Source organism: Callospermophilus lateralis, chromosome 4 (genome assembly GCF_048772815.1).
Source record: "Callospermophilus lateralis isolate mCalLat2 chromosome 4, mCalLat2.hap1, whole genome shotgun sequence".
Lineage (NCBI taxonomy): Eukaryota > Metazoa > Chordata > Mammalia > Rodentia > Sciuridae > Callospermophilus > Callospermophilus lateralis.
The window spans coordinates 8,248,760-8,276,654 of record NC_135308.1 but is presented as its reverse complement, the minus strand read 5'-3'; the positions used below and the strand labels follow the sequence as shown (position 1 = coordinate 8,276,654).

Sequence of the window (27,895 nt, the reverse complement as noted above, 5' to 3'; positions counted from 1 at the left end):
ACAGTGTTTATCTAAGTTCCCAAGTTTTTAAAGATGAGTATGAGAAAGCTACATGTTCCCCAGCTCAGGTAGAGAGCCTTTTATTTTCTCATATTTTATGTTTGTTCAGTTAACAGTACAAAATGTGAGGAACTAAAATAACTCCTATAATGGGTATGCTGAGGAGTTTAGAGAACTAAAAGAAACTCTTGTCCTTGGAACGCTTATGGTATGATGAGAATTGAATAAAGTTTAAGTTGGCACTCTGAAATTTTTTTTCTTTTTTAACTTCAGCTTCTAGTTGTGAAACATTATCTGATTTGACCACCTTATTTCGGATAATATTTTAACATATTCTTCTGAGACAAAGGAGGTAAAGTACTTCACTTTTCTTGCAATAAATGGAGAGCCTATAAGTTCTCTCAGGTTGGCCTTCTTATCTGCCTTCTAGTGAGTTGACCAAGAATGCTTCAAGGCTAGTCATAAGAGTAGTTATTGGTGCTCTCATAAGTGCCAATTTAATGGGTGCTGGAAATGTTCAAAGTAATATTTCTATTAACCTATTGATATTGTCAGAAATTCCAGCATTTAGAAATTCATGCTATTTCTATTAAGTTAGATTATTATTAATGCCTGTTTATTTTATTTTATTTTCCTTATTTTGCTACCTTGGATTGAACCCAGAGGGACTTTACCACTGAGCTTTATATCCAGCCCTCTTTTTTTAATATTTTTTAGTTTTAGGTGGACATAATGTCTTTATTTTATTTATATGTGGTGCTGAGAATCGAACCCAGTGCCTCACACATGCTAGGCGAGCATGCTACCACTTGAGCCACATCCCCAGCCCTATATCCAGCCCTTTTTATTTTCTTTGAGACAGGGTCTAACTTCATTGCTGAAACTGGCCTCAAATTTGCAGTCCTTCTGCCTTAGCCTCCTGAGTAGCTGATAGTATAGGTGTGTGCCACCACATTCAGCTCTCCAGAATCTATTGATTTAATTCCTATTGCTAAGATCAAATTTGTATTTTTAAATAGAAAACTGTAGATTCTCCTTTGATCTGATCCTGCTAGGAGCTCCCCCTTCTCTGATTTCAGGTTCTAATTCAGTGTGCCTTGTTCATACAAATCTGACTGGGTTGTCCTCTGTGCTAGTCTACGAACCTGAGAGGTTATTTCTTCCTCAAGATCTTGATCTTGAATGTTTTCTTCCCCTATCTACATAGATCACTGCCTGACTTTATCTATCTTTATTCAGATTTAACTTTAGTAATGAGACTTTCTTTGAGCACACTATTTAAAATTGTAATCCTACCACTGACAGTCCATATCCTCTTTCTCAGCTTTATTTTTCTTAATTTTTTTTTGAATTTTTAGTTGTAGATGAACATAATACCTTTATTTTATTTATGTATTTTTATGCAGGGCTGAGGATCGAACAAGTGCCTGACACATGCTAGGCAAGAGCTCTACCACTGAGCTTCAGCCCCAGCCCTCTCAGCTTTATTTTGTTCTGTTATATTTATCATGATTTGAATACTATATGTTTGATTTTTTCCCCCTCTCTCTTACCACAAGCATATAAACTCCCTGTGAACTGAGATTTTTTGGTTCATTGCTGTACTTTCCTGTGATCAGTAGTAAATGTTTGCCTAATGCATAAATTAATTAATAAAAAGTCCTACAGGATTTGAGACATAAAAGAAGTGCCTTTAGGCAAAAGGGATGCCAAACAGTTATCATATTGTGCACTTGATTTTTGTATAGTATTTGAGAAATTAAATTTTCGGAAATATACAACAATATGCCATTATGTAAAAACGTGAGTGTGTAACCGATGTGATTCTGCAATATGTATTTGGGGTAAAAAATGGGAGTTCATAATCCAATTGAGTCAAATGTATGAAAGATGATTTATCATGAGCTTTGTAATGTTTTGAACAACCAATAAAAAAAAATTTTTTTCAGAAATATTCCCTATTGGAAAATATTCCCTATTTAGCTCAGTGGTAAAGTCTCTGTTTTTAGTCTGCTTTTTTAAAACACTGACCAAAAGACATGATAAGCACAACTTAGTGGAGGAAAAGTTTATTTTGGTTCACAGTTTCATGCAGTCCAACTGTAGGCCAACTCCATAGCTCTTGGCCTGAGGTGAGACAGTCCTTAGCAGAGGAAAACAACAACTAAGAAGCAGAAAGAGAGGGCTCCAGCAAGCACTGTGTTCACTAAGAATAAAATATAAACCCCAGAGGCATGCCCCCAGTGACCTACTTCTTCAGCCATCTAGTTATCACCCATTTAAGCCATATCAGTGGATTAATCCACAAATCAGGTCATGCATCTCATAATCCAATCATTTCACTTCATCATTCTTGTGTTGTCTCATATGAGCTATTGGAGAACACCACATATCTAAACCATAACAGTTCCCCTATATTAGGAAATCCTTGTCTAATTCCAAACGTGGACGACTTCTGTTTGTAATTTGTTAAATTCTGAACTCTTAACAAAAATGTCAAATAACAAGTACTTTATAGGCCTGAAGTTTCTGAATGTTTGTTTTTAGTCATTGGGTAAATTGGTTTCAGCACTCACCCAGGAGTTATCTTTATGACTCCTTATGTTACTAAACGAGTGCCAGTCACTAAAACAACAAATTTTGAAAGGAAGTGTCTTCACAAGGTAGCAAGAGTGGAGGTAGGAGACCCAAGCCTCTAATCTGCCTCCATCAGGACAGGGTTTAGGCATATTTTATGGGATAAAGAAGCAGGGTGATTTAAGACGTGGAGAAAGGTGATTGGAGGCAAAGTAATCAGTGGTCAGTACCTAGGGAGTCTCTCTTCATGACTCTTCATGGAATGCATGTTCATATAATGACTATGTTACAGATTCTGAGGGCAGAATTTTTAGTCTTCTGAAGTCAAAAGGTCATCCATCAGACTCCAGTTCAGGTCCAAGTGAAGAATCGTAGTTTAGACAGGGCAGATGTTCAAGTTCCTGAAAAGTAACATAGACAACCATATGTCAGAGGTGTTACTACCTACAGTAAAACTAGAGGGAGACTAATACATAGCTCACCTCTGTGACCTACAGAATTAGTGATTTTAAAAGCCAACTAAAAGCAAATAACTAAGGGGAAGTGGGGCTCATTCATGGAAGTAAAAAATCCTGAGACTTGAGGTCTCATTCTTTTTATTATTTTTTATTTATTTTTTTTTGTAGTTGTAGATGGACAGCCTGCCTTTATTTTATTTGTTTATTTTTATGTAAGCTGAAGATCAAACCTGTGCCTCATGCATGCTAGGCAAGTACTCTGCTACTGAGCTATAGCCTCAGCCCAAGGTATCATTCTTTTTATGGTTACATTTTTGAGAATTGCTCTCAGGTTCTTGAGAGATGGTGATATATATTTACATTTGGAAGCCCTTTTATTGGTACCCATCAGATGGAGCAAGGAACCAAGGCTCATTTTTTTTTTTCTACCATTACCAGGATTTTTTTCATTTGTAAACTGAGGTTATTGGAAAACATATCATTGTTAACATCAGTTCTAGCTTAATATCAGATTTTGTGATTTACCTGATGCTAGCTTAATTAAATCTCTTACTATAATTCTAAAATCATTTGTACTTTTAAACATTGGGAAACTGCTAGGATAAGGAAAAACAGTGAGGAACACATTAGATCTTCCAGAGACACAGAATTGTATGATTTTGCTCTATTAACTGTGTATCAGTACTCTCCCTGCAGAAGAAATTAGGGGCTTCAAATGAATGAACAATAAATATGGATTGGTTTCCTGAGTGAATGGCTATATTTTAACAAAATATTCCAGATGTATGCAAAGAGGAATTGTTTAGTTCAGGGCAGAGACCCTTTTTAATAGTCACAGACTTCAGGAGGAGAGTCTGCTATTCAGATTTAAGTTACCCTATTGTAGTCATTGCTGGGGAACTGTCATGGGTTAAGCAACGTGTAGTTGTTGAACTGAATTCCCAGTCTGGTGTTTAGAAAACTACCATGGGGTCTTCTGTGATTTTAAGGTTGACTATAAAGGTGCTGTGGATGTAGATTACAAACCAGTAGTAACAGGGTATTTCTTTGGTCCCAGAAACATACATACTTATCAAGAGAAAAGATTTTTTTTTATATATTCTTAGCATTTGGCTTGTAGTGGATATTTAACAAATGCTTATTAATTGTCTCAGAAAATGTTTCAATTACATCTTTTAAAAGCTTAGTCAAGTAGCATAGAGTCTTTTGGTGATAAGTTTTAGGACCTTTAAGATAATCTTATTGGAATGAGACTTGCAATATATATATGAATTGCTATAATACAGGACAATAAAAATGTATTTGTGGGTTGGGATTGTGGCTCAATTGTAAAAGTGCTTGCCTAGTACACATGAGGCACTAGGTTCGTCCCTAGCACCACATTAAAAAAAAAAAGCTAAGTAGATGAAATAAAGGCATTAAAATATGTATTTGTGTGCTATACTAGTCAAGAATTTTGTAAAGAATGTTTGCTATCTTGTAAATAGGAGTTCACTGAGGCTGGTAGAAAGGAAAAGGGAAGAAAGCATTGTATTTCAGAAAAGCTAAAGGAACTAATTGGCTAGGGCAAGTGTTTACTAGATGAGATAAGAAGTAGAAATTAAAGACTGATTGGGGAATGTTTAAGAATTATAGACCAATATCTCATATGGATTCTTTTGAAGTACCTATATTTAGGTACTGTCAAATTTACTTCAATTATGACTAGTTAATTAAATTTATTTTGTTAAGTATTCAACTTGGCATGTTGGTATTTAAAACATATAGAGATAATTTTTATAATGACATGCTCAAAATTGTCTTTATGCCTTGGCATTACATTTTGCCATGAGGTATGACATTGCATTATCAGAATTTTTCTTGTCTATTAAACCAGTAGTTTCCAAGTAGAATTACCTCAGGAGCTGCTTAAAAATGTTTTTGGACTCCTACCACCAACCAGTTCAGATTCACTGGGAATTCTATGCTTGTAAGAGACTTCCACATGATTCTGATGCTCAGTGCAGTTTGGGAACAACTTCCCTAAACTGACATGGAGATGAAGTTCTACATGCTATTGTAAACAGTGTACTGTACTTAAGTATGAAAAGAGTGAGTTCATATGTAACTTAACAGTAGCAACCCACAGAGTGGAGCGCACTGTGACTTCCCACAGAAAGGAATTCTAAATAGTGTATTATAAACAGCTACTCTACACATGTTTTGAATTTAAATGACTCTGAAATCAAACTGCAAAGCATACAGCTACACCTATTCCAGAAACAATGAAGCCACTTCCAAATGAAGGGAAGTGACATATACACAGAGTATGCTATGAAGGCAGTCACGTGGAATCTGCATGTTAGCTGCACATACAGAGAGAGATGGTGGTTCAGCTCTGACCTGGAAAAAGTATTCCCTGACATTTCACATTGTTCAATAGAGTTTACCTGTTACTCTACTATTAATAATAAGGAAACGTTATTTTTATTTTCAAGTTATTATTTTAGAGTGGAAGAAAGTAGGCAACATATTGAAAATAACAACAAAACACTACATTTTATAATAATTAAGTCCTATATTTTCTGTACTATTAGTCATAATAGATTTTAGAGGACATTGTGTTAGTTCTGTGGCTTTTCTGATGAATTATGTTTATTGATAAAGCTTCAAAATAATTTAGTCTGGAGACACTTTCCAGAAGCTTAATGAAATATGAATTTTTTACCCTCTTTATCTGCTTATAAGTCATTTAACCAAATATCACATAGCCCCTTTTATGTTCTAGATATTACTTCAGGAGCAGATGCAGATAATAGGAAATAGTGACAGATGTAACAGGCACATAAAACAAATATATAACATGCTTAGAAGAAAAATATGTCACTATTTTACTTTAAAAAAAAACAAGCTGAGGGGGCTGGGGTTATGGCTCAGTGGTAGAGTACTTGCCTAGCTTGTATGAGGCACTGGGTTCGATTCTTAGCACCACATATAAATAAATAAATAAATAAAATAAATGTCCATCAACAACTAAAATATATATTAAAAAAACAACAAACTGGGTTGGGGTTGTGGCTCAGTGGCAGCGTGCTTGCCTAGCAAATATGAGGCACCAGATTCAAGCCTCAGCACCATATAACAAATAAAATAAAGGCATTCTGTCCATCTACAACTACCAAAAAAGAAAAAGAAACAACAAACTGAGTTTAGGAAAAGAAAGTCTGAGAAAAATGAAAATCAGTTCATTTGCCTCATGGGTGTTTAATCAATCAAAAGAGTAGGTGTTATCTGTAACTTTAATATACACCAAAAAAAAAATGACTTGGTTGTGGACAAAAGTAATATAGTTTTAGGTCCAGGACAGGGGAACTCAATTTCCTTACATTCTGCTCCCAACCAATTAACCCCTCTGTTGGAGTCATGTGATGAACTTTTTTTCTTTTTTGTTTTTTGAAAATACTGGAAATTGAACCAAGAGGCATTCTATTGCTGAGCTACATCCCCAGCCCTTTTTATTTTTTATTTTTTTATTTTGGGACAGGATTTCGATAAGTAACCCAGGCTGACCTTGAATTTGTGATCCTCCTACCTCAGCCTCCTGAGTCACTGGGATTACAGGTGTGTACCACTGATTGACCTTGGGCAGGTAGGGTCTTGTCTTAATTGTCTACCTCAGAGGACTGTGAGATAATTTGTTAGATGTAAAACATTTACCCAGTGATGTTTGGCCCATAACACTATTCATTAAGTAATAGTGGTAGTCATTATTTATAGTTTTAAACTCTCTTAAGTGCATTATTTGAGAAATTAATATTCTAGTCATGATGTGTTTTTAATTTTTGTATCTGTGAATCTGTGTTTTTCTCACTTTACCTACCATTCTTTACCCAAAATTACATGTGCCTTTCAAATCACAACTAAATGTAGTAAGGACTCATTAATCTGGTATTGTTCAAGGGAAAAAGAATGTTTGACAAAAGTGAAGCATCTTCCTAAGCCATAAACTTTTGGTTTTTGTTTTCTTTATCTTCTTCCTCCTCTCCTCACCCCCCTCTCCTCCTCCCCCTCTTTTTTTTTTTTTTTTTTTTTTTGGTGTATGTGTTTTTTGCAAGGGGTTCTCCTCACATTGTCCTTGCTGGTCTCCAAGTTCGTGGGCTCAATGAACTTCCTGCCTTAGCTTCCCAAGTAACTGGGACTATAGGCTAAGCCAGGCTTAAGTTTGGTATTAAATATTTTGTCTTTTAAAAAACACTGTATCCGGGCTGGGGATGTGGCTCAAGCGGTAGCGCACTCGCCTGGCATGCATGCGGCCGGAGTTCAATCCTCAGCACCACATACAAACAAAGATATTGTGTCCACCGAAAAACTAAAAAGTAAATATTAAAATTCTCTCTCTCTCTCTCTTCTTTAAAAAAAAAAAAAAAGAACACTGTATCACATAGTTTTCTATCTTTGTAGAACACAAAATCTAAACACTAATTATTATGAGTCACTGTTGTCATATGTATTTGTAGATAGTTGTTTTCTTCTCATCAGGTAAGCTATCATTAGTTTTCTCTTGTGTTTAACCTTTTTTTATATGCTCTTCTAGTCAGTATTTAAGTTTTTCTGTTCAATCTACTTTTTTGGAAACCAGCTATTGAAGCTTGCTAAGATTATGTTAAAATGGTGAGATGTCTGCAGTTTGCTTGAAAATATCCATTGGCACAGTGTAGCAGGAAGGGGAAAGATAGGTTGGCCTTGTTCAAGCTGGGTTGCCGATATATAGCATTTGTTATTCTATTCTTTCTATTTTTATATATGTTTGGAATTTTTCGCAATTAAAGGGGTTTTTTAATATTTATTTTTTAGGTGTAGATGGACACAACACAATATCTTTATTTTTTTAATGTGGTGCTGAGGATCGAACCCAGGCTCCGCCCTTGCTAGGCCAGCACTCTACCATTGAGCCACAATCCCAGCCCCAATAAAAGGTTTTTTTTAAAACCACTATTTAAAAAAGAACTGTATGTCAGATATTTGCAGATCTGTGCATATTTCTTCCTTTTTTTGTAAAGATTCATAGGAAATTTAGACTGAGAACTAAGGGGGGATATCTAAAATCTCTTACCTTTTGACATTTTATAATTTTTGAAACCTGCATCTATTATGTTTATTTACATATGTATGCATTATGTTTTTTAAAAATGTGTCTAGTCTGGAAGTAGGTTCACTTCCTAATGTGTCAATTGAAGGAAACAATAATATCTAATTTGTGGGTTGTGAGGATTATGTAATTGTGTATTTAACATTTTTGTTTATTAGGTACTTAGGATTGAATCCAGCTGTTCTTTTACCACTGAGCTACACCCCCAATCCTTTTGTTTTATGTATTTATTTATTTAATTTGAAGCAGAGTCTTGCTAAGGCTGGTCTTGAACTTGTGATCCTTGTACCTCAGTTTCCTGAGTTGTTTTATTTTTAACAGATATTTTAGATGGATAGAAGTGTATACTGTATGAAGGGTATTATTAATAATTATAGGAAGCTGTTATTTTGGAATGAGCTCCCGCTGTAGGCTCCAACAGACCAGCCTAGAAGTCAAAGTAAAATTAAATTTCATGGCCATTTTTGTTGTAGAATATGTTAATGTGATTCAATTTTTTACCTTTGCTTTTTTCTGGGGTTTACTTTCTTATCCACAAGAAAAGGTTTTGCTATTTTGCCTAAGAAATGCAGTCAGCAAAATTTTCAGTAGATTTTCTTTGTACTTTACACCTACATTTTTAGGACAGGTATTTTTTTAAGTTAGCAAGAAAATTAACTACAACAGGAACTTCATTAAGGCCATAATTTAGGATATGCAAATGTGAATGGTTTCTAACTTTACCCTGTACATTTCACATATATCATTCACTGTTAGACACTTTGGTCTTTCTTAATATAATTCAGTGCTGAATTTGTTTTTTAACCAGAGTTTCTAATGAATGTTTTTGTAACTTTTTTCTAATTTACAATCTTAACTTTGAGTTAATGAAAATAGTTGTCTATTCATTATGATGTGAAACTACTAATAAGTTTAGTTTTGGTGATCTTTGGTTCCTATATCATGAGTAGTAGCTTCCATTGTTTTGTGAAGATATGCCTGAATCGAGAGAGGCCAAAATGTCTCGATTGTGAATAAAGTGGTAGAATACAAGTCAGAAGATACCATTACTAGACTCACTCTATTTTTAATGTATACTTTATTTTATGTGGTGCTGAGGATCAAACCCAATGCCTCATGCGTACTTGGCAAGCGCTCTGCCACTGAGCTATAGCCCCAGCCTCTATTAATTCATTCTTTTTGTTTGTTTCAGTACTGGGGATTGAACCCAGGGGCACACTACCACTGAGCTACAGCCCTGTCCCTTTTTAGTTTTTATTTTGAGACAGGATCATGCCAAGTTGCCCACACATCCTCAAACTTAAGATCCTCTTCCTTCAGCCTCCCTTGTGGCTGAAATTATAGACATGCACTACTGTGCCCTATTTAAAAAAAAAATTTGGAAGTCTTTAGTAACTCTTTGAAGTAATCTGTTATCCAGTTTTAATAGATGCTGAAATTGAGACTTAGAGGAATTAAGCCACTTAAGAGTATTCTAGCAATAATAATATATATACTTAGTAATATATATACTTAGAACCAAGAATTACCCTATAGTTATGACATTTGGTTATGTTCATGCCAGGATTTGTTTTTTCTTCATAAAGGACTTCTTTATAGCTGGATGCAGTGAACCATGTCTATAATCCAAGCAATTTGGGGGGTTGAGGTAGGAGGATTACAAGATTGAGGCCAGCCTTGGCAATTTAGCAAGGCCCTAAGCAATTTAGCCAAGACCCTACTTCAAATTAAAAAATAAGGCGGGGCATGCATGCCTGTGATCCACGCTGCTGGGGAGGCTAAGGCAAGAGGCCTGAAAGTTCAAGCCAGCTTCAGCAATTTAACCAAGTTGCCCTAAGCAACTTGGTGAAACCCTCTCTCAAAATAAAAAATAAAAAAGGTGTAGGGATGTAGCTCAGTGATAAAGTGTCCCTGGGTTAAATCCCCAGTGCCAAATAAATAAGTGAACGAATGAATGAATGAATAGACTGGAGATGTACGTCAGTGGTAGTACCCCTGGGTTCAATCCCTAGTACTTCTCAAAAAAGAATTTTTTATAAATGACTGATGTTAATATCAAAAGGTATCTTGAATGTCCTTATAATGTATGTATTCTGTTGCTTATTTGGGTTGTTCCTGGTAACAGATTGAACTTAGATATTTTCAGTACTTATTTCAAGTGAGTTGTTGGACATCATTGATACTTTTCTGATTTCTTAAAATTTTGCTTTAAACCAATGTTTTATTTCAAAATAATCTTAAAAAACATTAGTTAATGGTAGCTCAGTACCCTTAAGTTATATAAGTAAGACTTTTTAATTCAACACTTGAGTAACATAAATATTTCTCAATTTTCTATCTTTATTCTACAGAATGGTAAAGAACACTGATCATCTCTGGAAAACTTATTGATCCACCTCATGTAAAGTATGCTCAGTTCCTTTCCAGTGGTGTAAGTATGTAATCTTTCTCAATTTGTATTCTCAGAGTTGCTTTAATCAATTATTATGTTTATGATTCATATTTGACTTCAGACATTTGTAGAATATTTTAGAAGAAGAATCAAATGGTCTGTCTACTTGATATTAAGATGAGCAAGTGTCATAATTATTTAGTAAAGAATGAATTTTCAAATCTATCAATGTTTTATCATATGTTCAATTCTGGATTTTGACATTGTTTTAGTTGAGCATGAAATTACTTAATTATTTTTCACTGCTTAATAGCTAAGGAGATTGTGAGATAGATAACAAACTATTGATGAGAGGTAGTGTCAAGTTCTTTGTGACAAGCAGAATGGGGGAGCATGTTACTGTAATGCTGCTTTTTGTGTGCAAAATTCCATCGCCTTAGCCATTTCTCTTTACCTGCTGGGGATGGTAATGTAGTTAATCTGTTAGCTGATGTAGTTGTGGCCTTTCTTTGGAATCAGGCAAAAAATACAAATTGAGATGGTGGTATTGTGTTGAGAGTGTTTTTATGCTAGAATATGAACTGTAACCACCAGTTCATATTAAATAGCCCTCTAAATAAAAGTATTCCGGGAATTTCAGATATTAGGAGAAGATAAAGTATCTATTAGCTCATTAAGATCATGTTTAGAGTCTAATGCAGAGTGCCTTTAGCATAAGTATTTTCTAAAATTTGGTGGAGTCTATCTTTCACTTAAATTTCTTCCATTTTGGTTGAAAGTTCTATAATCCAATAAATAGACATTAAGATAGGTTTTCCTTGTTATTAAGGTTTTTCATTAAAGTTTTTCTCATCTTATTGATTCTATGATTTAGTGAAAAGTCTCTGAAATACATTTAGAGGATGTGAACTGTAGCCTAAGTTTCTGTTAAATAGCGATAGCCTTGGGAAGACACTTCATCTTTTGGGACCTTGGTTTCCCCTTTTTGATCATTTATTTACTTATAGCTGTTCTCAATAGCCATTATCAATGACATCCTGAGGGCAAAAATTTTTGCCTGATTTGTTCATTGTAGCATCCTTTGTGATTCATATAGGGTCTTAACACATAGTAGGCACTCAATAAATATTAATTGAATGAATGATTTTTTTCTAAATGATCTCCAGTTCTCTGATTCTATACCCAATTTATGTCTTCCTCTAAACTTTCTTGTTTCTACTTGAATTTTGTTGGATGTGATAGAAGATGATAAAAAGTAACACAATTATTAACATACAAAGATTTTTTTTCAGGTTCACAATTCTTAAGTAGGGGGAGAATAATACAAGCAAATCTTACGAGGAACACAATTGGTAAATGAGTTACATTTAATTTCATAGTTCCAAAATTATTGAAATATGGTTGCTCAGTTAGGCTAGAAGTTGGCTTTTGTGTGAAGTCTAAGACGGAGAAATGGTTCTTGGCTAGACCACTACAGTGGATGCCTTGTAAGACACGAAGACACATAAATAAAGTCACTTGATTCTAGAGGACAGTATTGGCAGGTAAAACTTCAAAGCCCAAGACTTGTCATGCCTGAGCTCTTGAAGTATTGGTCAGATTCCTAAGGTCATGTGTGTTTTAAATTCTAGAAGTTGAGGTCAGTAATTCACATAAAGGGTCTGATGAGGTGTGTTGTAATATTCCTGAGAAAGAAAGGGAGATTCCCAAGGGCAGAGGTATTGACTGCAAGTTCTCATAAAGGTCTGATAAGGTTTAATATTCTCAAGGTGGGAAGAAGAGTATCTCCAAATTCTCATGTGTAGAATCTAATAGACTGTTGCACTCTGGAACACAGAGGGAATATGTTCCCAGTTCTTTTAGAAAAATAGCATGTATCATTCAGGTAGCGAACTGTGTCTTAGGAATCATTTCAAGACCACATAACAGACTTTTTTTTCACCAGATGTGCATTAAGATAGCTACAATTAAAAAAAAAAAAACTCAGTGATGATTTAAAACCATCAAAGAATGCTTAACACGTTGGAATATAATCCTACTTCTCTCAAAGTTCTTTTATTGTGGAAAAAACATTTTTAGACCATTATCTCTAGTTAAAGCCTCTATTATGTTTTCATCAGTTCTCCTATTGATTTGAATTAAAGAATCATTTTTACTATACTCTTAAGCTCAGTTCCCAATAGAACGTCATTTCTTACTTGTTCTCAGTTGTCATTTTCTTATTTTAAAATTGCTGTTCCTTTGATTGCAGTATTATTGAGAAAGAAGGCACTGTTCCCGTAGTGAGTTAGGCCTGAGTACATCTTTAGCTGATGAATATTATGATTGACTCTACCATGTATTAAATCATCTTGCAGTAAACACCACATGTGCAAAACAAAACTTATTTTGCCTAATCATTCCAGATAAAAAGATAGAAACATCAGAATCCAGCTGAAGAAGTTACTTTGTGTTTTTAATAAAGATTCAGTCAAATCCTATTAACTGTAGATGTTAGTAAGGTAGTAATGTCACTTTTACGTGTGTGATTTCAAGGTTAATCATTCATGAAGGCTTTAACCTTCTTTGCTTTACATGTTTGTAGACTTGAGTTTATAAAAGGATGTTCTGGACTTCATGCCCAGTGAAGAAGGGTATAAGTATATATTCAAATGATGATATAATTCATTGCAAAATACTTCATTGTTATGGTCTCATGATTACAGTCTTTTCCTGAAATGTTGGTTTATGAACCAAGCATAATTCCCTAATTTAATTGTTTTTTTGTATTTTAAACATTGTCTCTTATTATAGTGTTCAAATTCTTCTCACATTATTTTCAATTATTGTTGGTCTGTGTATGCATACAGATTAGTAATTTAAAGTGAAAAATGTCCCTCATTCTTTGAACAATCCTTGTACATAAGGAAATTAATTCAATTCTTAAATGTTATCTATTTATTATAAAAGAATTGCTGGTATCATGGATTTAGATGACCTTTATAGGTCATTTAATTTGATGATTATGTGTTTAAACTAGGTAACTTATGATAAATAAGTGTGAAAATATCATAATGTTTGCCTTTGTTTATGTTAATGCATATTGGGGTATTGTTCTCAATATCTAAGAATACTTTTGATCTTGGTGTTTTTCTCATAAAATACTGTATCTTTGGTGTCAAATGCGTGATTTGATTATGCTCATTTTACCCTTGGCATTCTAACTCTTTGGTGATCATCCATTCCCTTCTAACATTTATTGGTCTTTTTGCTTTAGCTATATCTTTGCATTGTAGTCTTCTCTTGGTAAAAGTTATAGATATTTTATTTAAACAAGGTAAAGCATAAAGGGAAATTTATTCTCTCCCATAATAAAGCAGCAGTGAGATCTGTAATGTTTGAGACTTAGGAATTGCTGGAACAAAAGACAGGAACACTGCAGAGCTTTCTTCCATTTTTCTCTGTGTTTCTTGGTATGTCTACTTTATTATTCCACAAACTAGCTTCCTGTGCATGGTAAAGAGTTCACCAGACTAGCATCTTTCTGTAACTAAGCACAGTTATAGTGACTACCCTTCTTATCCCCAGTTTTATTAGAAATTTTTAAGGAGAGTAAGCCTTGGTCTCTTTATCAAGCTCATCCTATTGTGAGTAGCATCCCCAAGAATATGTGTTTGGAAATAGCTAGATGTTCTAGGCAAACAAAATAATAAGTGCCTGCTGTTTCTTTCTTTTTGTGACCTCTGAAATAAAAGTGGTTTCTAATTGTAAATGAATGCCGAAAAATAGAAAATATTACATAGTTTTGGCTGAGTGCAGTGGCATACGCCTTTAATCCCATGAATTGGAAGTCTGAGGATGGAGAATCACAAGTTAGAGGCTAGTCTGGGCAACTTAGTAAGACCTTGTCTCAAAATAAAAAAGGGTGAGGGTATACCTTAGTGGTAGAGCACACCTCCATTCAGTCCCTAATAACTGACACATGTATACATAGTATATAATGATAGTTTCAAATACTGTGAAAGATAGCCCTGACAGTTCTGCTTCATGAGTTGCGGTGGATGGATGCTTTTCAGTAATAGGTGAAAGTCACATAATTTACTTTTGTTTTATGCTAATACACAAACAGGGAAAGGTTTAAAGAATTAGAAACAAATTGCTATGTGCTCTAGAATAAATAGAATTGAAAAATATCATGATTGATCTTTTTTGTCCATATAATAAAATATTTCTTGAAGTCACAAATCTAAAGATTAGCTTATGAAATATTTTGATAGGATGATGAATGTAGGTAGCAAGAGAATGGTTCTTTCTTCTTTTCTGTCCTCCTCTTCCTTCCTTCCTCCTCTTCACCTCTCCTCCTATTTTCATCTTCCTCCTCCTTCTTTCTGCCCTCCCCCACCCCTGGTACTAAGAATTGAAGCCAGAGTGCTCTACCACTAACTTAAATTTTCAGCCCTTTTTTTTTTTTTTTTTTTGAGACAGGATCTTGTTAAGTTGCCCAGGCTGGCCTTAAATTTGAGGTTATCCTCTGTTGACCTGAGTAACTGGAATTCTAGACATGTGCCACTGTGCCAGGCTGTCTGTCTGATTTTCTGGGGGTAAAGAATGATGTATATGAACCAAAATTTACCCAGAAAATAAATTAAGGGTAGATTATTTGGATTTGGCAGCTTCTTTGAGAAAGAACTGCCTAGAATTATTATATTGCTGAGCACTTTATAGAGTAGATTAAGTGCTGAGGATTTAAACAGAAACTAAAGTGTTAAATGTCTCTTATATCTCTTATACACTGTAAGGAAAATATTCACATAGCTTCTTCAAGAGATTTAACATTTAAATATAATAAACTACCGAAGTGCACAAACTAGTAGTATCCAACTTGGATGAGTTTTTTAAGATAACGCATGTGTGTGTCAATGAAGATACTTGAATACTACCAACCCTACATAATATTTATAATTTATAAGAGATTATATGAATTAAACAAGGTTTTTAGATCTCTTTTTTGGGAATGGGTATCCAGGATTGAATCAGGCACTTGACCACTGAGCTATATCCCCAGCCCTATTTTATATTTTATTTAGAGACATGGTCTCGCTGAGTTGCTTTGTACCTTGTTGTTGCTGAGGCTGGCTTTGGACTTTAGATCCTGCCTCAGGCTCCCAGAGCTGCTGGGATTATAGGTGTGCACCACCATGCCCAGATGGTTTATAGATCTTTTGAAACTGAAAAGGTTAATGAATCATTCTGGTCAAAAGTTTTTTCTCCCAGTGAGATAATGATATATTTTGGCAGAGAAGCTAAAAAGAAAATGAATAAAATACACTTACAATAACCAAAGCATTTAGAATAGCTAACAATTAGAAAAAACCCAAGTGCCTATCACTATAATGGATAAAGAAACAGGTGGTCTAGTCCTACAGTGACACATTACTCAGCAATGAAAAGGAGCAAGCTGCTGATACATCATCGTCATTAGTGAATCTCAAAATATCTAAACTTAGTGAAAGTGGCTTAACACGTAAGATTAAATAGAGAGTAGAAATGAGATTTTAAAACAGGGAAAAGCAATCTATGTTGGAGGAAGAAACACCCCAAAGAGTGGTTGCCTCCAAGGAAAAAAGACAGGGCTTGTCTGAGGAGGTGCTTGAGGAAATTTCCTGAGGTGATAGTATGATATGAAAGTATGATATAGGCAGGTGTGTGTACTTCTCAAAACTCTAGGATAGTATAGATTGGTATACTTTTTTGTTTGTTTGTTTTTGTTCAAGGGATGGATTGTACTTAAGGGTGCTTGACCACTGAGGCACATCCCCAGTCCTATTTTGTATTTTATTTATTCACTGAGTTGCTTAGCACCTTGCTGTTGCTGAAGCTGGCTTTGAACTCATGATCTTCCTGCCTCACCCTCCTGAATTGCTGGGATTCCAAGTGTGCACCACCACACCAGGCAGATAAACTTTTTTTTTTTTTTAAAGTAAATTTTACCTCAAGAGGAAAAAATCATCTGAACAGAGACTAAGCTCAAATTGATGATGTACATGCTGTAGAGAAGTCTGTAACTAATTTTGAAATGCATTCAGAAACTCAATGAATTGGATGATGTATGGATAAAGGACTGGATGTACATAAAATGATGCAAATGTCGAAAAAGAGAATGGTCATATCTAGGTCTTTAGTGTGGGGGCGTTAACTGTAAAGTTATTTTTAACCTTTTTATATATTTAAAAATTTTCATTATAAATTAATAATTTATAATGAAATTCTTCTGCTCTGCCTTATCTATAATGATGTGTTGTTTGGTAGATATTGTCAATTAAAAAAAACTTATTTATTTATTTTTATTTTTTAGTTTGCTGGAAACCATGTCTCACTATACAGATGAACCCAGATTTACCATAGAACAGATAGATCTGCTTCAGCGCCTTCGGCGTACTGGAATGACTAAACATGAAATTCTCCATGCCTTGGAGACTTTGGACCGTCTTGATCAAGAGCATAGTGACAAGTTTGGAAGAAGGTCCAGTTATGGAGGAAGTTCATATGGGAACAGTACCAACAATGTTCCAGCATCTTCCTCTACAGCTACAGCCTCTACACAGACCCAGCATTCGGGAATGTCCCCATCACCTAGCAACAGTTACGATACCTCCCCACAGCCTTGCACTACCAATCAAAATGGGAGGGAGAATAATGAGCGATTATCTACATCCAATGGGAAGATGTCACCAACTCGCTATCATGCAAACAGCATGGGTCAGAGGTCATATAGTTTTGAAGCCTCAGAAGAGGACCTAGATGTAGATGATAAAGTGGAAGAATTAATGAGGTTAGTTACTTTGCTTATTAAGACTCTCCAAGAATGTCTGTGTTCTTAGATTATTTTTTAAGTAATAACTGTATTTCAGTTACTTAACTATAAGAACTGATATTTTTCATTCCTTTCTTTGGAAATGAAAGAAACTGTATTCAAATATTATGATTTTCACTTCTCTACTTTAGCAGCACCCCCCTTTTTTTTTGCTAGTTGATGAACCTTTTTCATTCTTTCTGTTTATCAAAGGTTAGTTTTTTCTTTGTGGCTCTAACAGCTAGTTTCTGTCTAACAAAAGTTAGTTTAATCCTTTTCTGTATTGTAAGTACTTTTTCTGAGGAATAAGATAATTTTATTGGATACTGAATATGTTTCATTTTTTTTCCTCTAACATTCGAAGCTACAAAATAATTTAAGCAACTGTTTGACAAGAAGTAATTTTTAGTGGAACTCCCATGCACTCATAAAAAGATACAAAAAACACATAATTTTTAGGAAGATTGACACTCTTTTTGCCTGAAAGAACCTTAAGTTCTAATTTTAGCAACAGATGCATGCACACGCAAACACACACACACACACACACACACACAATTACAAGTTAAGTATGAACACTGAGAATTTTAAACTTAAAGAAGAGATGCCCACCTTGAACAGAGGTAATAAAGAGAGGTGTCACACGAGACACTGGGTCATTTTGAGGATGGCACTCTGTATTTTCCATTGCTATCTGTGTCCTTAGCCTAGAATTTTCCTTAGCACATGTTAAGTGCCTTATATGTTAAGTGATTGAATGAATTTGACCTCAACCTTAAAGGATAGCCACTGTTTTAAAAGATGAAAACTTTATTTAAAAAATAAATAAAATCATATTTAATGTTAAGGGATTAATGATACCAGAAAAGATAAGATATATCTTTAGTCTGATAATGATTATAGATGCAGAAGCTTATTTCTTGCTTTTATAATTATGTCACAATGAATCCTACTGTTACATGTAACTAAAAAGAACCAATAAAAAGAAAAAAAAATTCCAGATGCAGTCTACCACTAAGCCACATCCCCAACCCTAGCTGCTGCTTTCGAATGTAATACATGTATTGTTAAGATTAAAAAGGAGAATTGTTTGGGCATATATAGTAAGATGAACTTTTGAAATATAATAAGATGAACTTTTAATTTTCCTGAGTAGAGAAGATGTCAACAATAAAATTAATTTTTTAGGTTTTAGTCTGTTTTTGTTGTTGCTGTTACTTATTTTTTATAAGCTTTCAATATAACAGTTAATTCCCAAATATGTATTATAGTAACAAGAAATATGGGCCACTGTCATAAAAAGGAAATACTGTAAAAGATGGGACAGTCTAATAAAGATTTAAAACCTTGACTTTTAACTCATAGTTTGATATAATACTTCATTTCAACTGCTTTATATCACAAATAAACAAAACCTGTTAAAAACAACTGGAATTTATAGTTAAATCCCACATTACACGTGTTTGAGTTCCATCATTAAATATGAATATTAAATATTATACATTATAATTGGTATTTAACTTGCATACTGTCACTTGTTGCATAATTAGAATACTCTCTTGCTTGAGTAAGACACTATCTTTCCTTTTTCTGCTTCCTTCCTAGAACTGCTTTTTTGGTGTCCTTTACTCATATAGGGGGTCTCCTTGGATCTCCTGGCATCCTCTGGACCTTTGCTATTCTCCCTTTCTCCAGTGTGGGTCCCTGTTTCTTTGCTCAAGTTTATAGAAGATAATCATAAAAATTAAATAATTTACCCAAAAAACCTTAGATATTATTTAACAGAGCCTAAATTATAGTCCCATGTTTTTATTATCAATATTTTGCTGGTATATGTTGCTACTGTAAATAAATTATTCATGTTTATAGATTTTAATAAGACTTTAGGAAAAGTAGTTTATATTAACTGGAGACACAGCATGAATAGCCTTACTGGGCTTGCCATTCCCCTTCCCAATATGATATTTATCACTTCAGATCAATCACTTATTTATCAGATTAATTTTTATTGCTGGAATGTTAGAAATTCTTTTTTAAACAGTGTATCTTTGAGTATTCCTTGTCTACCTAGGTATGTACTGCCCTTGCTGATCACTCAGCACTGGTGACATTACAAATGCCTTCCTGCCTTCATTTTTATGTATAAAATCCACCTTTCGCTAGTTCACATTGAGAAAACTCTAGGCTAGATGCATTTTCCAAATCTCATAATCCACTGAGTCTATACTGGATTATAATTTCAAGGCACACAATGGAGATAGAATGGCATCAAGTTATAATTGTAAACCTGAAGAACTTGTTAAGAAAGGGTCAGAAAGAAAAAAAAATGACTACTTTTCCCATTTTTTAATTAGGGTAGGGAATAAAAAGGCAAACTAGCATGTGAATTTTAATAAACTGGTGAATATGACATTTTAGGAAAGACTTTAAAACCAAGAATGGTAGCTCATTTCACATTTAATGTCTTTTTAAAGTATATCTATTAATATATGAATATACATAGGAGTGTGTGTCTACATCTGCTAATAGTATGCATCTACTAATGTTTATTTGCTAATTATATATGCATCATGAAATAACAATTTAAATAAGGCTCATCAGAATTAATGAATAATGGCACATGTTAAGGATGTTATTCTTAGCACCCATGTACTAAATCTTATGAGTGTGTTAGTATTTTATACAAAATATGAGGCTCTCTTAAAAGTTGATTGCCTGTAGGATTGAGCATCCTTAATTAATAAAACTGAAATCTGAAATGCTTGAAAATTAAAAACTTTCTGAGCCACTAATATAGGTAGAAAGTTTCACAACATTATTAATGCACACAGTTATTTAAAAATATTACATAAAATTGCAGACTATGTGCATGAGGTATACATGAAACATAAATGAATTTTCTGGTTACACTTTGGTCCTATCCCCAAGATATCTCATTTCCTATGTATATGCAAATATTTCAGAATCAAAAACACACAAAATCTAAAAAGTTTCTGTTGCCATGCATTCAGGATAAGGGATTCTCAGTCTATATTTACTTGTGTAGGTAAGATATTATATGTTTTATAGGTAATAAGATGAAATGGTCATGAAATACAATTAACATGTTGGTTATTCACATATTGTAGCTTTTCTTTTAGTGTATTTTTTGTTTTGTTTTTGTTGTTTATTTGTTTGTGTTTTTTATTTTCAGTACTGGGAATTGAACCCCCCCCAGGGATGCTTTACCACTTACCACTGTGCTACATGTACCCCATCCTTTTAAAAAATTTTTCTGGGAAAAGGTCTTGCTAAGTTGCTAAGGCTGGTCTTAAACTTGTAGTTCTTCCTTATCTTCATGAGTCACTGGGATTATAGTTATGTGCCTCCACACCTGGTTTGTGTTATTTGAAGTTTTAATGTTATGCTTCATATATCTTCATGGGTGGAAATTTATATAAGTTTTAATTCAAATGTGAAGTACATTAGTATGCAAGTATGAAATAGACGGTCTTAGTACTCTGCTTCATCTATGGGTATCTATGATATAGATAAATATTTTTAAGCAATCTAAAGAATGCTCAATCTATGTTAAAAGAATATGAAAGGCCTTAAAGTACACCATTTTAAAATGTGTCGTCTTTAATATCTTTTGTTCCAGAAAATGAAGCAATGTCATTTGAAGCAACCATAAATAACTCTTTTTCATCCTGATTTGGGGAACTTAAACATACCTGAGAATAAGAATAGATCAGGTTTCCCATTTTACAGCCTTTTACAAACACACCCCCACCTCTGTTGTAGATAAACAAAATACCTTTATTTTGTTTATTTATTTTTATGTGGTGCTGAGGATCAAACTCTGTCTCTCAGCTACCAGTGAACTACAACCCCAGCCCTTAACTTTTTATCTCTTAACTACAGATTTATTCACTCATTTCATGAATTAAGTTTTATGTTATGTAAACCCCATGATGAATGAGACACAATCTTTGTGCTAAAGGATTTTACAGGGTAGTACGAGAGATAAGATTAGAAACAACTATAATATAGGATAACATGTAATATATTAGCATGTGAGTAGTATAATTGAATTGTTAAGTTTAGCCATTACAAAGAAATCTTTTTCTTAGCTTGAGGATGAGGGAGAACTTCTCTAAACAATTGACATTTAAGTTGTGTCTTTTAAAAAATGGTGATTTGATAAAGATGTATTGCTGTGAATTCCTTCAGATAGCAGGTTAACATGGAAACTTTAGCAAGTTATAAAAATAAAGACATGTCTGTAACTCTAGTGGCTTGGAAGGCTAAGGCAGAAGGATTGCAAGGTTAAAGCCAGCCTCAGCAATTTAGTGAGGGATTAAGCAACTTAGCGAAAACCTGTCTCAAAATATAAAGATATAAAGGGCTGGGGATGTGGCTTATTGGTTAAATGCCCCTGGGTACCAAAAAATAAACAAATACACACACACATACATACATGCACACATGCCGTAGAGGGTGGAAAGGGAGAAGTTTCATCCTTATGTGGAACTCACCTAGATAAATCTGACATAACAGTGATTTGAAGAAAATAGTCATGGTGATGACCTGAATTTCAAGTGGTAAGAAGCAAATCAAGCAGTAGCTTATCTTGGAAGTAAGCTGTCAAATCAAAGATCAGCCTACTCTTCACTTTAGTTCACTAAGACTTTAGGAGTTTGAGATTTTATAAGAGAAAGGAAGTAGAAGGGATTCGTTCTCTTTAGGGAATATGTCAAATTTCAGATGAAGAGAGGAAGTAAGGGAGTAGAAGTCAAGAGATTAGATTTGGAGTAAATGAAGTTTTCATATTAGCAAACTGGTGATTTTCTCAGAATACAATGAGGACAAGAACAGAGGCAGGTTGTTAGAAGGCTACAAAAGAAGAGAGAATGAAGGGGATATATGAAACTTTAAATATCAAAGCAAGTCCAGTAGAATAGAACTCTTTTAATACTTAAGAGATTTTTGGCACAGTGAAAGTTGAATAGTGTTATTATTTTGAAAATACATTTAGTAAAGCCAAATAAATAAAAAGAATTATAGAACTCTTCCCATGGTGCCTTAGAGTATCTTGTACAGATATTTACTTCAATATTTTTATGATTATAGGAGATCATTAGTTTCGTCTTTTCTTAGAGTCCTGCCTGAAGTTTTACAAAATAATAGTCAATTTTTATTATAGCACTTGTATAATTTCACAATTTTTTACATTGAATATATATAAAACACATGCATGTATAAATATCTAATATTATTCAGTATTTCATTTCTTAGACAAAAAATTTTCAAGCCCTTGAAGGGTTTATTAATGTTCTCGTTTTACCTGATGATGAAACCAAGGTATCTTACATATAACTGTGTTTATTTTGTTTTGTTTTATTTGTGGGGATGGTGGGGATTGAACCCAGGGCCTTAAGCCTGGTAGTTAAACATTTCACATTTCAGTAGCCACCCTGCTACTCCCCCTGTATCTTTTTTTTTTTTTTTTTTAATGCTAGAAATTGAACTCAGCGTCTTGCTCAGCAAGCACTCTACCACTGCGCTATGTTCCAGCACTCTCTCCTTACCCAATCTTTAGTTTTAGGTTTTTCTTTCAAGAAAGCTGCTGTCTGGTAAAGACAGTAAAAAACTTTGTTTTGTTTTATTGGGGAAGTGTGTGTGTGTGTGTGTGTGTGTGTGTGTGTGTGTGTGTGTTTATGTGTTTTAACTCATGAGTACTTTAGAAACTTGCAGAATATTGAAGAGTATGGACAAAGAGATGTCTGTGAATTGCTGTTTTGTGACTTTGGGGATTCCTTCATTCAATAATTCACAAACTGGATATTCCCTATTGGAATAATTCAGTGTCATCTCTTCTGTATGATTTAGTGTCTGCTCTAGGTGAATTTGATTTAAAATAAACATATTTAAATTTTAATTTAACTCAGTTGTCAAGAAAATACTATTAACTCATTTTTCCCATAAAAGCACTTTTTTTTTTCATTTAACCTGAATAACTATTCTCCTAAATTTGGTTTTGTTTTCATAGAAGAAAATTTTTAAAATTAATTTTTGTTGTTTCAGACACCATATGTTTGGTTGTTTTATATACATAAGTCAATTGGAATACATAGTGCAAAAGTTATCCCTTGCTCAACTAATTATATACAGACAAGCATTTTGGGAAGAACCTAGCCAGTATCTGCATCAGAATCAAAATCACTATGAGAAATTTTAAATACTGTTATTAAGCAGCTGATTATTTTCTTCCTTTAGGAATCTTTGGTTAGGATTTCTAGCCAATAGATTAAAAATATTACCACTGATTATTTTCGCATAAGAAATTTTCTTGAGTTTCTCCAAATAATCTACAGAAAGATTCAAACCCCTTTAAAGAGTTTGTGATTCATACAGGAAACAACGTGTAAACATTTTGTGATACCCTTTAACTCAGATCAAAGGTCAGCAAAGTTTAGAATCAGTTATTGTTATCATTTAGACCTGTGGCCAAAAGACAAAATTTAGGCTATAGTGTGGATATTTATATACAAGAGAGGAAGAATATGGCCAGAGATATTTATTGATAAATATCAATATATAATAATAAGTGAATACAATTTTAAAAATGCAGGTTCACTATAGGAAGAATGAAATGAGGGAGGGAGATAATATTTTGCTCAAAATAATTGCAAATGTTCATCTGAGAAAATAACTCTTAGGTCATAGGTTATGTAAAAACAAATGGCAGACCAGATTCAGCTTATGGGCCGTAATTTGCTGACTCCTTTATTAGGTAATAACTTACCACTATCTGTGTTACTTTGAGCTTGAACAAAAATCAGACCTGTACTTTTGTAATCTTATTGAAGATAAGGCATTCAAGGAGAAATTGTTCAGTTCTAAGGGTTTACATATGCTTGTATTTAGGTATTCTGTTTGTTCTAGTGGAGAAACAGAAGTCTTGCCTTTCCTTGTCTTTCTCATAAAAGTCTGGTCTTTTGAGAATTTGTTGAATTTTTAAGCAAGTAAAAATTTGTAATAGGCATTTTAATAAAGGAGAAAATAGGTCTAGAATATATACTCCTACGAACAGAATAAAGTGTAGTTTTTATTAATACGTACTTTTTCGGCAGTAAAGTTTAATATTCCACCTATCCCATTAATTTTTTTATACAACAAAAACAAGGCAAAGCCTTTCTTAAAATGGCTGGTATTTTCACCTGTGAGAATGATAACAGTTTCTTCCTTAATCATTTTAAAGATTTATTTTAATCATTTTAAAGATTTTTTTTTTTTTGCTTAGTTAATATACAGATCCGTAGTCTATTCACGACTGATTTTTCTTGTTGCTTTTCATTTTTCTGGAATTTCTGCATAAGATATATTCACTTACCAGTAAAAAAACTTCATAAATACTATGTGACAGTCCTGTTCCTAATGTGAGTTATATACAGCATGCATGAGATGAACCATATGTGATATTAGACTGATGTCTCCAGTGGCATTCAGTAAAGTGTCTGTCTGATGTTGTGATGTTTAAGCACTCAAATATTTGGTGTTCTTGGTTTGTTGTAATTTCATATTTTCACACAAGTTTGGTCTGTTTACCTTTTTTATTTTTGTGTCCTTTCTTTCTGTGTTCTCCCCTCCTCTCTGCTTCACCTTTCTTTTAGCAAAGATGAGGATTTCTACCTTCAACATACATTGTTGGTCTTGTCTTCTGTTTTTGTTAGGAGGGACAGCAGTGTGATAAAAGAGGAAATCAAAGCCTTTCTTGCCAATCGGAGGATTTCCCAAGCAGTTGTTGCACAGGTAACAGGTAAGAGCTAAAGAGCCCTTTATTCTGAAATTATGTCTTGTCTCTGCCTTCTGTGCAGATGTTATTTGCATTTCTGCATTGCAGTGCAGATTTGTCAACTTAGGCATAATAATGTATGCCTATGATTTAAAACCTTTGTCTCTGTTATCACAGAACTTCTCCAGTGATTCTTTTTTTTTTCACATGTGCTAGTAAGTTTTATAGCATTTGTAATAAGCAAAAAATTCGCTATGTGATGGCTAAAAATAGGTTTTTCTAGTTTTAATTATAACAGAGCTTATGACACATGCACATCCAAATGCTAGCTCCATTTATATTTATAAAAGCTTTGGAGTCCTCCAAATTGAGTTCCTTATTGTACCAGTTAAAGAGTGATTTGTGAGGGCAAAGAAGCTATGGGGATTTTGTAACCACTTTTCTGTGTGTGAAAGCTTTACTCAAACCATTATTGAGAAGATGTGTTACCATTGTCTTCTCTTTGTTATTTATATCCCATCCCATTCTCCACCCTCACCCAAAACCCATCTTTAATATGTGGTGTATATGTGTCATTCTCTGTTCAGATTGCATTTTTTATAAAGTTCTTAAATTTGGTCTTAGCATGTCTTTGTTGGTATGTGGTCTTTTTCTTGCATTTCAGTGATTTATAAGAATCTAAAGTATTAACTGTGTCTAGTTATTGGAGGAACCAAAAACTCTTTCAGCTACATTTTGTAGTTTCAGTGTTGTATGTTTGACATTAGTAAACTTAAAATTGATTTACCCTCTTTTTTTTTTTTTAACACAACACTAGGAACCTATGTGACTTTAGACTTTTCATTCTCTGTGCCACAATTTTCTTTTTGAAATTCTGTGTTTCTATAATGAAAAACCTGGATCTGATCTTCAATGGTATCTTTCAATTTTAAGATAGTCTTTCTCTTCTGAGACATTGATATGTATTGAAACTAATTTACTTAGAAGGCTGTTACTGAGTATTAATTTGGTTAAAAACAAAATTTAAGATTTAGGATTTTTAACTTTCATTTCAAATATCAAATATCGAAGTTCAGCTAGATGTGGGAGTAATATATTAATAATAATTATAATAGTGATATATTTTTGTAAATGACACGTCTCTCTTCTTGGTGAGAGTTTTAAGACATGCCCTTCCATATAGAAGTTGTGGAGGGGGACAAGTACTAGGGACTTAATCCAGGGTACTCTATCCCTGAGTTATACCCCTAGCCCTTTTTTATTGTTCTTTTAAGACAGGGTATCCCTAAGTTGTAGAGGCTGGCCTTGAACTAGGATTCTCTTGCCTCAGCCTCCCAATTTGCTGAGACTATAGACATGAGCTACTGCTCCTAGCCCATTTAGAAGTCTTAAACCCAAGGAGGGGTGTGAATTTAATTATTATCTTTAGGTGTTTATCAGTGGGTTATTTTAAATTCTTAATCTTTATCTTCAAGCACTAAGTCAGTATAAGGGCAAGTTACACAGGTTTTATTGAAACTCACTGATGTGACAGGCTATGAATAGATGGAATTTTGTCCTTTTGCACTTTTAATTCGCCTTCATGGCTGGAAGCGATAGTATATTCTAGTTTATAAGACTTAAAAAAAGACAAAATTGTAGTATATCATTACAAAGTTGATATTGTTCAGGTAGAAATATTTCTGAATGTGTTATATACACTGAATCTTTAATCATTTTGGGCTTTTAAAATAGTGGCTTTGAAACCCATCCAACATTGATGCAAATCATAATAAGATTCCTTTATACAGTGTTTCTCAGGCACATCTAGAAGCACTAGATATACCATAATGGGCTAAACATGGTACATCAAATATTGCCATTTTGGATAAGAAATTGAAAGATGTCTTCATATCTTGCTTCTCAAAATATAGTCCATGAAACCACTATGTTGCGATCATCTGGGAGCTTCTTAGAAATGTAAAAATACAAAAGTACCACTTTAAACCTACTGAGAACAATTTTAACCACATCTCCAAGTAATTTAGGTTTGAGAAATAATATTCTAGGAGACTAGTAAACTTTCCTGACATTAACTTCAGTGGGTTGACATTGTTTAACATTACATCATTCAGTAGTATGCCAGCTCTTGTTTTTGAAAGCAAGAGTTAAAATACATATTTAGACAGTTATCATCTGTTACATAGCACACGGATCTTCCTTTTGCTCCCATTAATTATGGAACTCTGTAGTGTTAAAAAGTCTTCCCTCATTTCAGCATCACCCCAACTTGTTCTTCCTTTTCATTTCTACTCCAAAAACTTGGGTTGGGTTCATCCTTCCTCAGGCACATATCTTTAGTGATTCTCCACTAAGAGTCTAAAAAAAATTCCATGTAATACAACTCTAGCTTCCTTTCCTTCATCTTCTATTCAGCATACCCTCTAACCATATTCAGCAAAACTCCTGTAGTTTCCAGAACTCTGCTCAGGTGTATGCTTTTACATTCTTGGTTGTTACCTAGGAGGCCTTTTACCTCTTCATCACATCCTTATCAATCTCCATTTTTCAAGATTATCTCAGCTGTTATCTTCTTGCTGTTATCATGTATTCTGAATTTCTCTGCCTAAGTGTTAGTACTCATTTTAGTTACCATTTTAGAGGAGTGGTCTTCAAAGGCAGTGACCTTTTCCTACACATGCCCAGAGGCTAGCATTGAACAGGCATTCTGAACATTTCCTGTTTACCTAGC

General features: G+C 33.9%; 1 protein-coding gene across 10 annotated transcripts in view; it reads left to right on the top strand.

Moving 5' to 3' along the window:
* Hmbox1 (homeobox containing 1) overlaps positions 1-27,895 on the top strand; it is a 194,305-nt gene that overhangs the window by 62,025 nt on the left and 104,385 nt on the right. For all 10 annotated transcript variants that reach the window (XM_076853528.1, XM_076853524.1, XM_076853520.1 and 7 more), the window contains exons 2-5: positions 6,559-6,635; positions 10,515-10,594; positions 16,890-17,366; positions 25,103-25,188. In XM_076853528.1, the coding sequence (XP_076709643.1) occupies positions 10,572-10,594; positions 16,890-17,366; positions 25,103-25,188 (586 nt within the window). In that variant the 5' untranslated portion in view covers positions 6,559-6,635; positions 10,515-10,571. The remainder of the gene's footprint in view (positions 1-6,558; positions 6,636-10,514; positions 10,595-16,889; positions 17,367-25,102; positions 25,189-27,895) is intronic.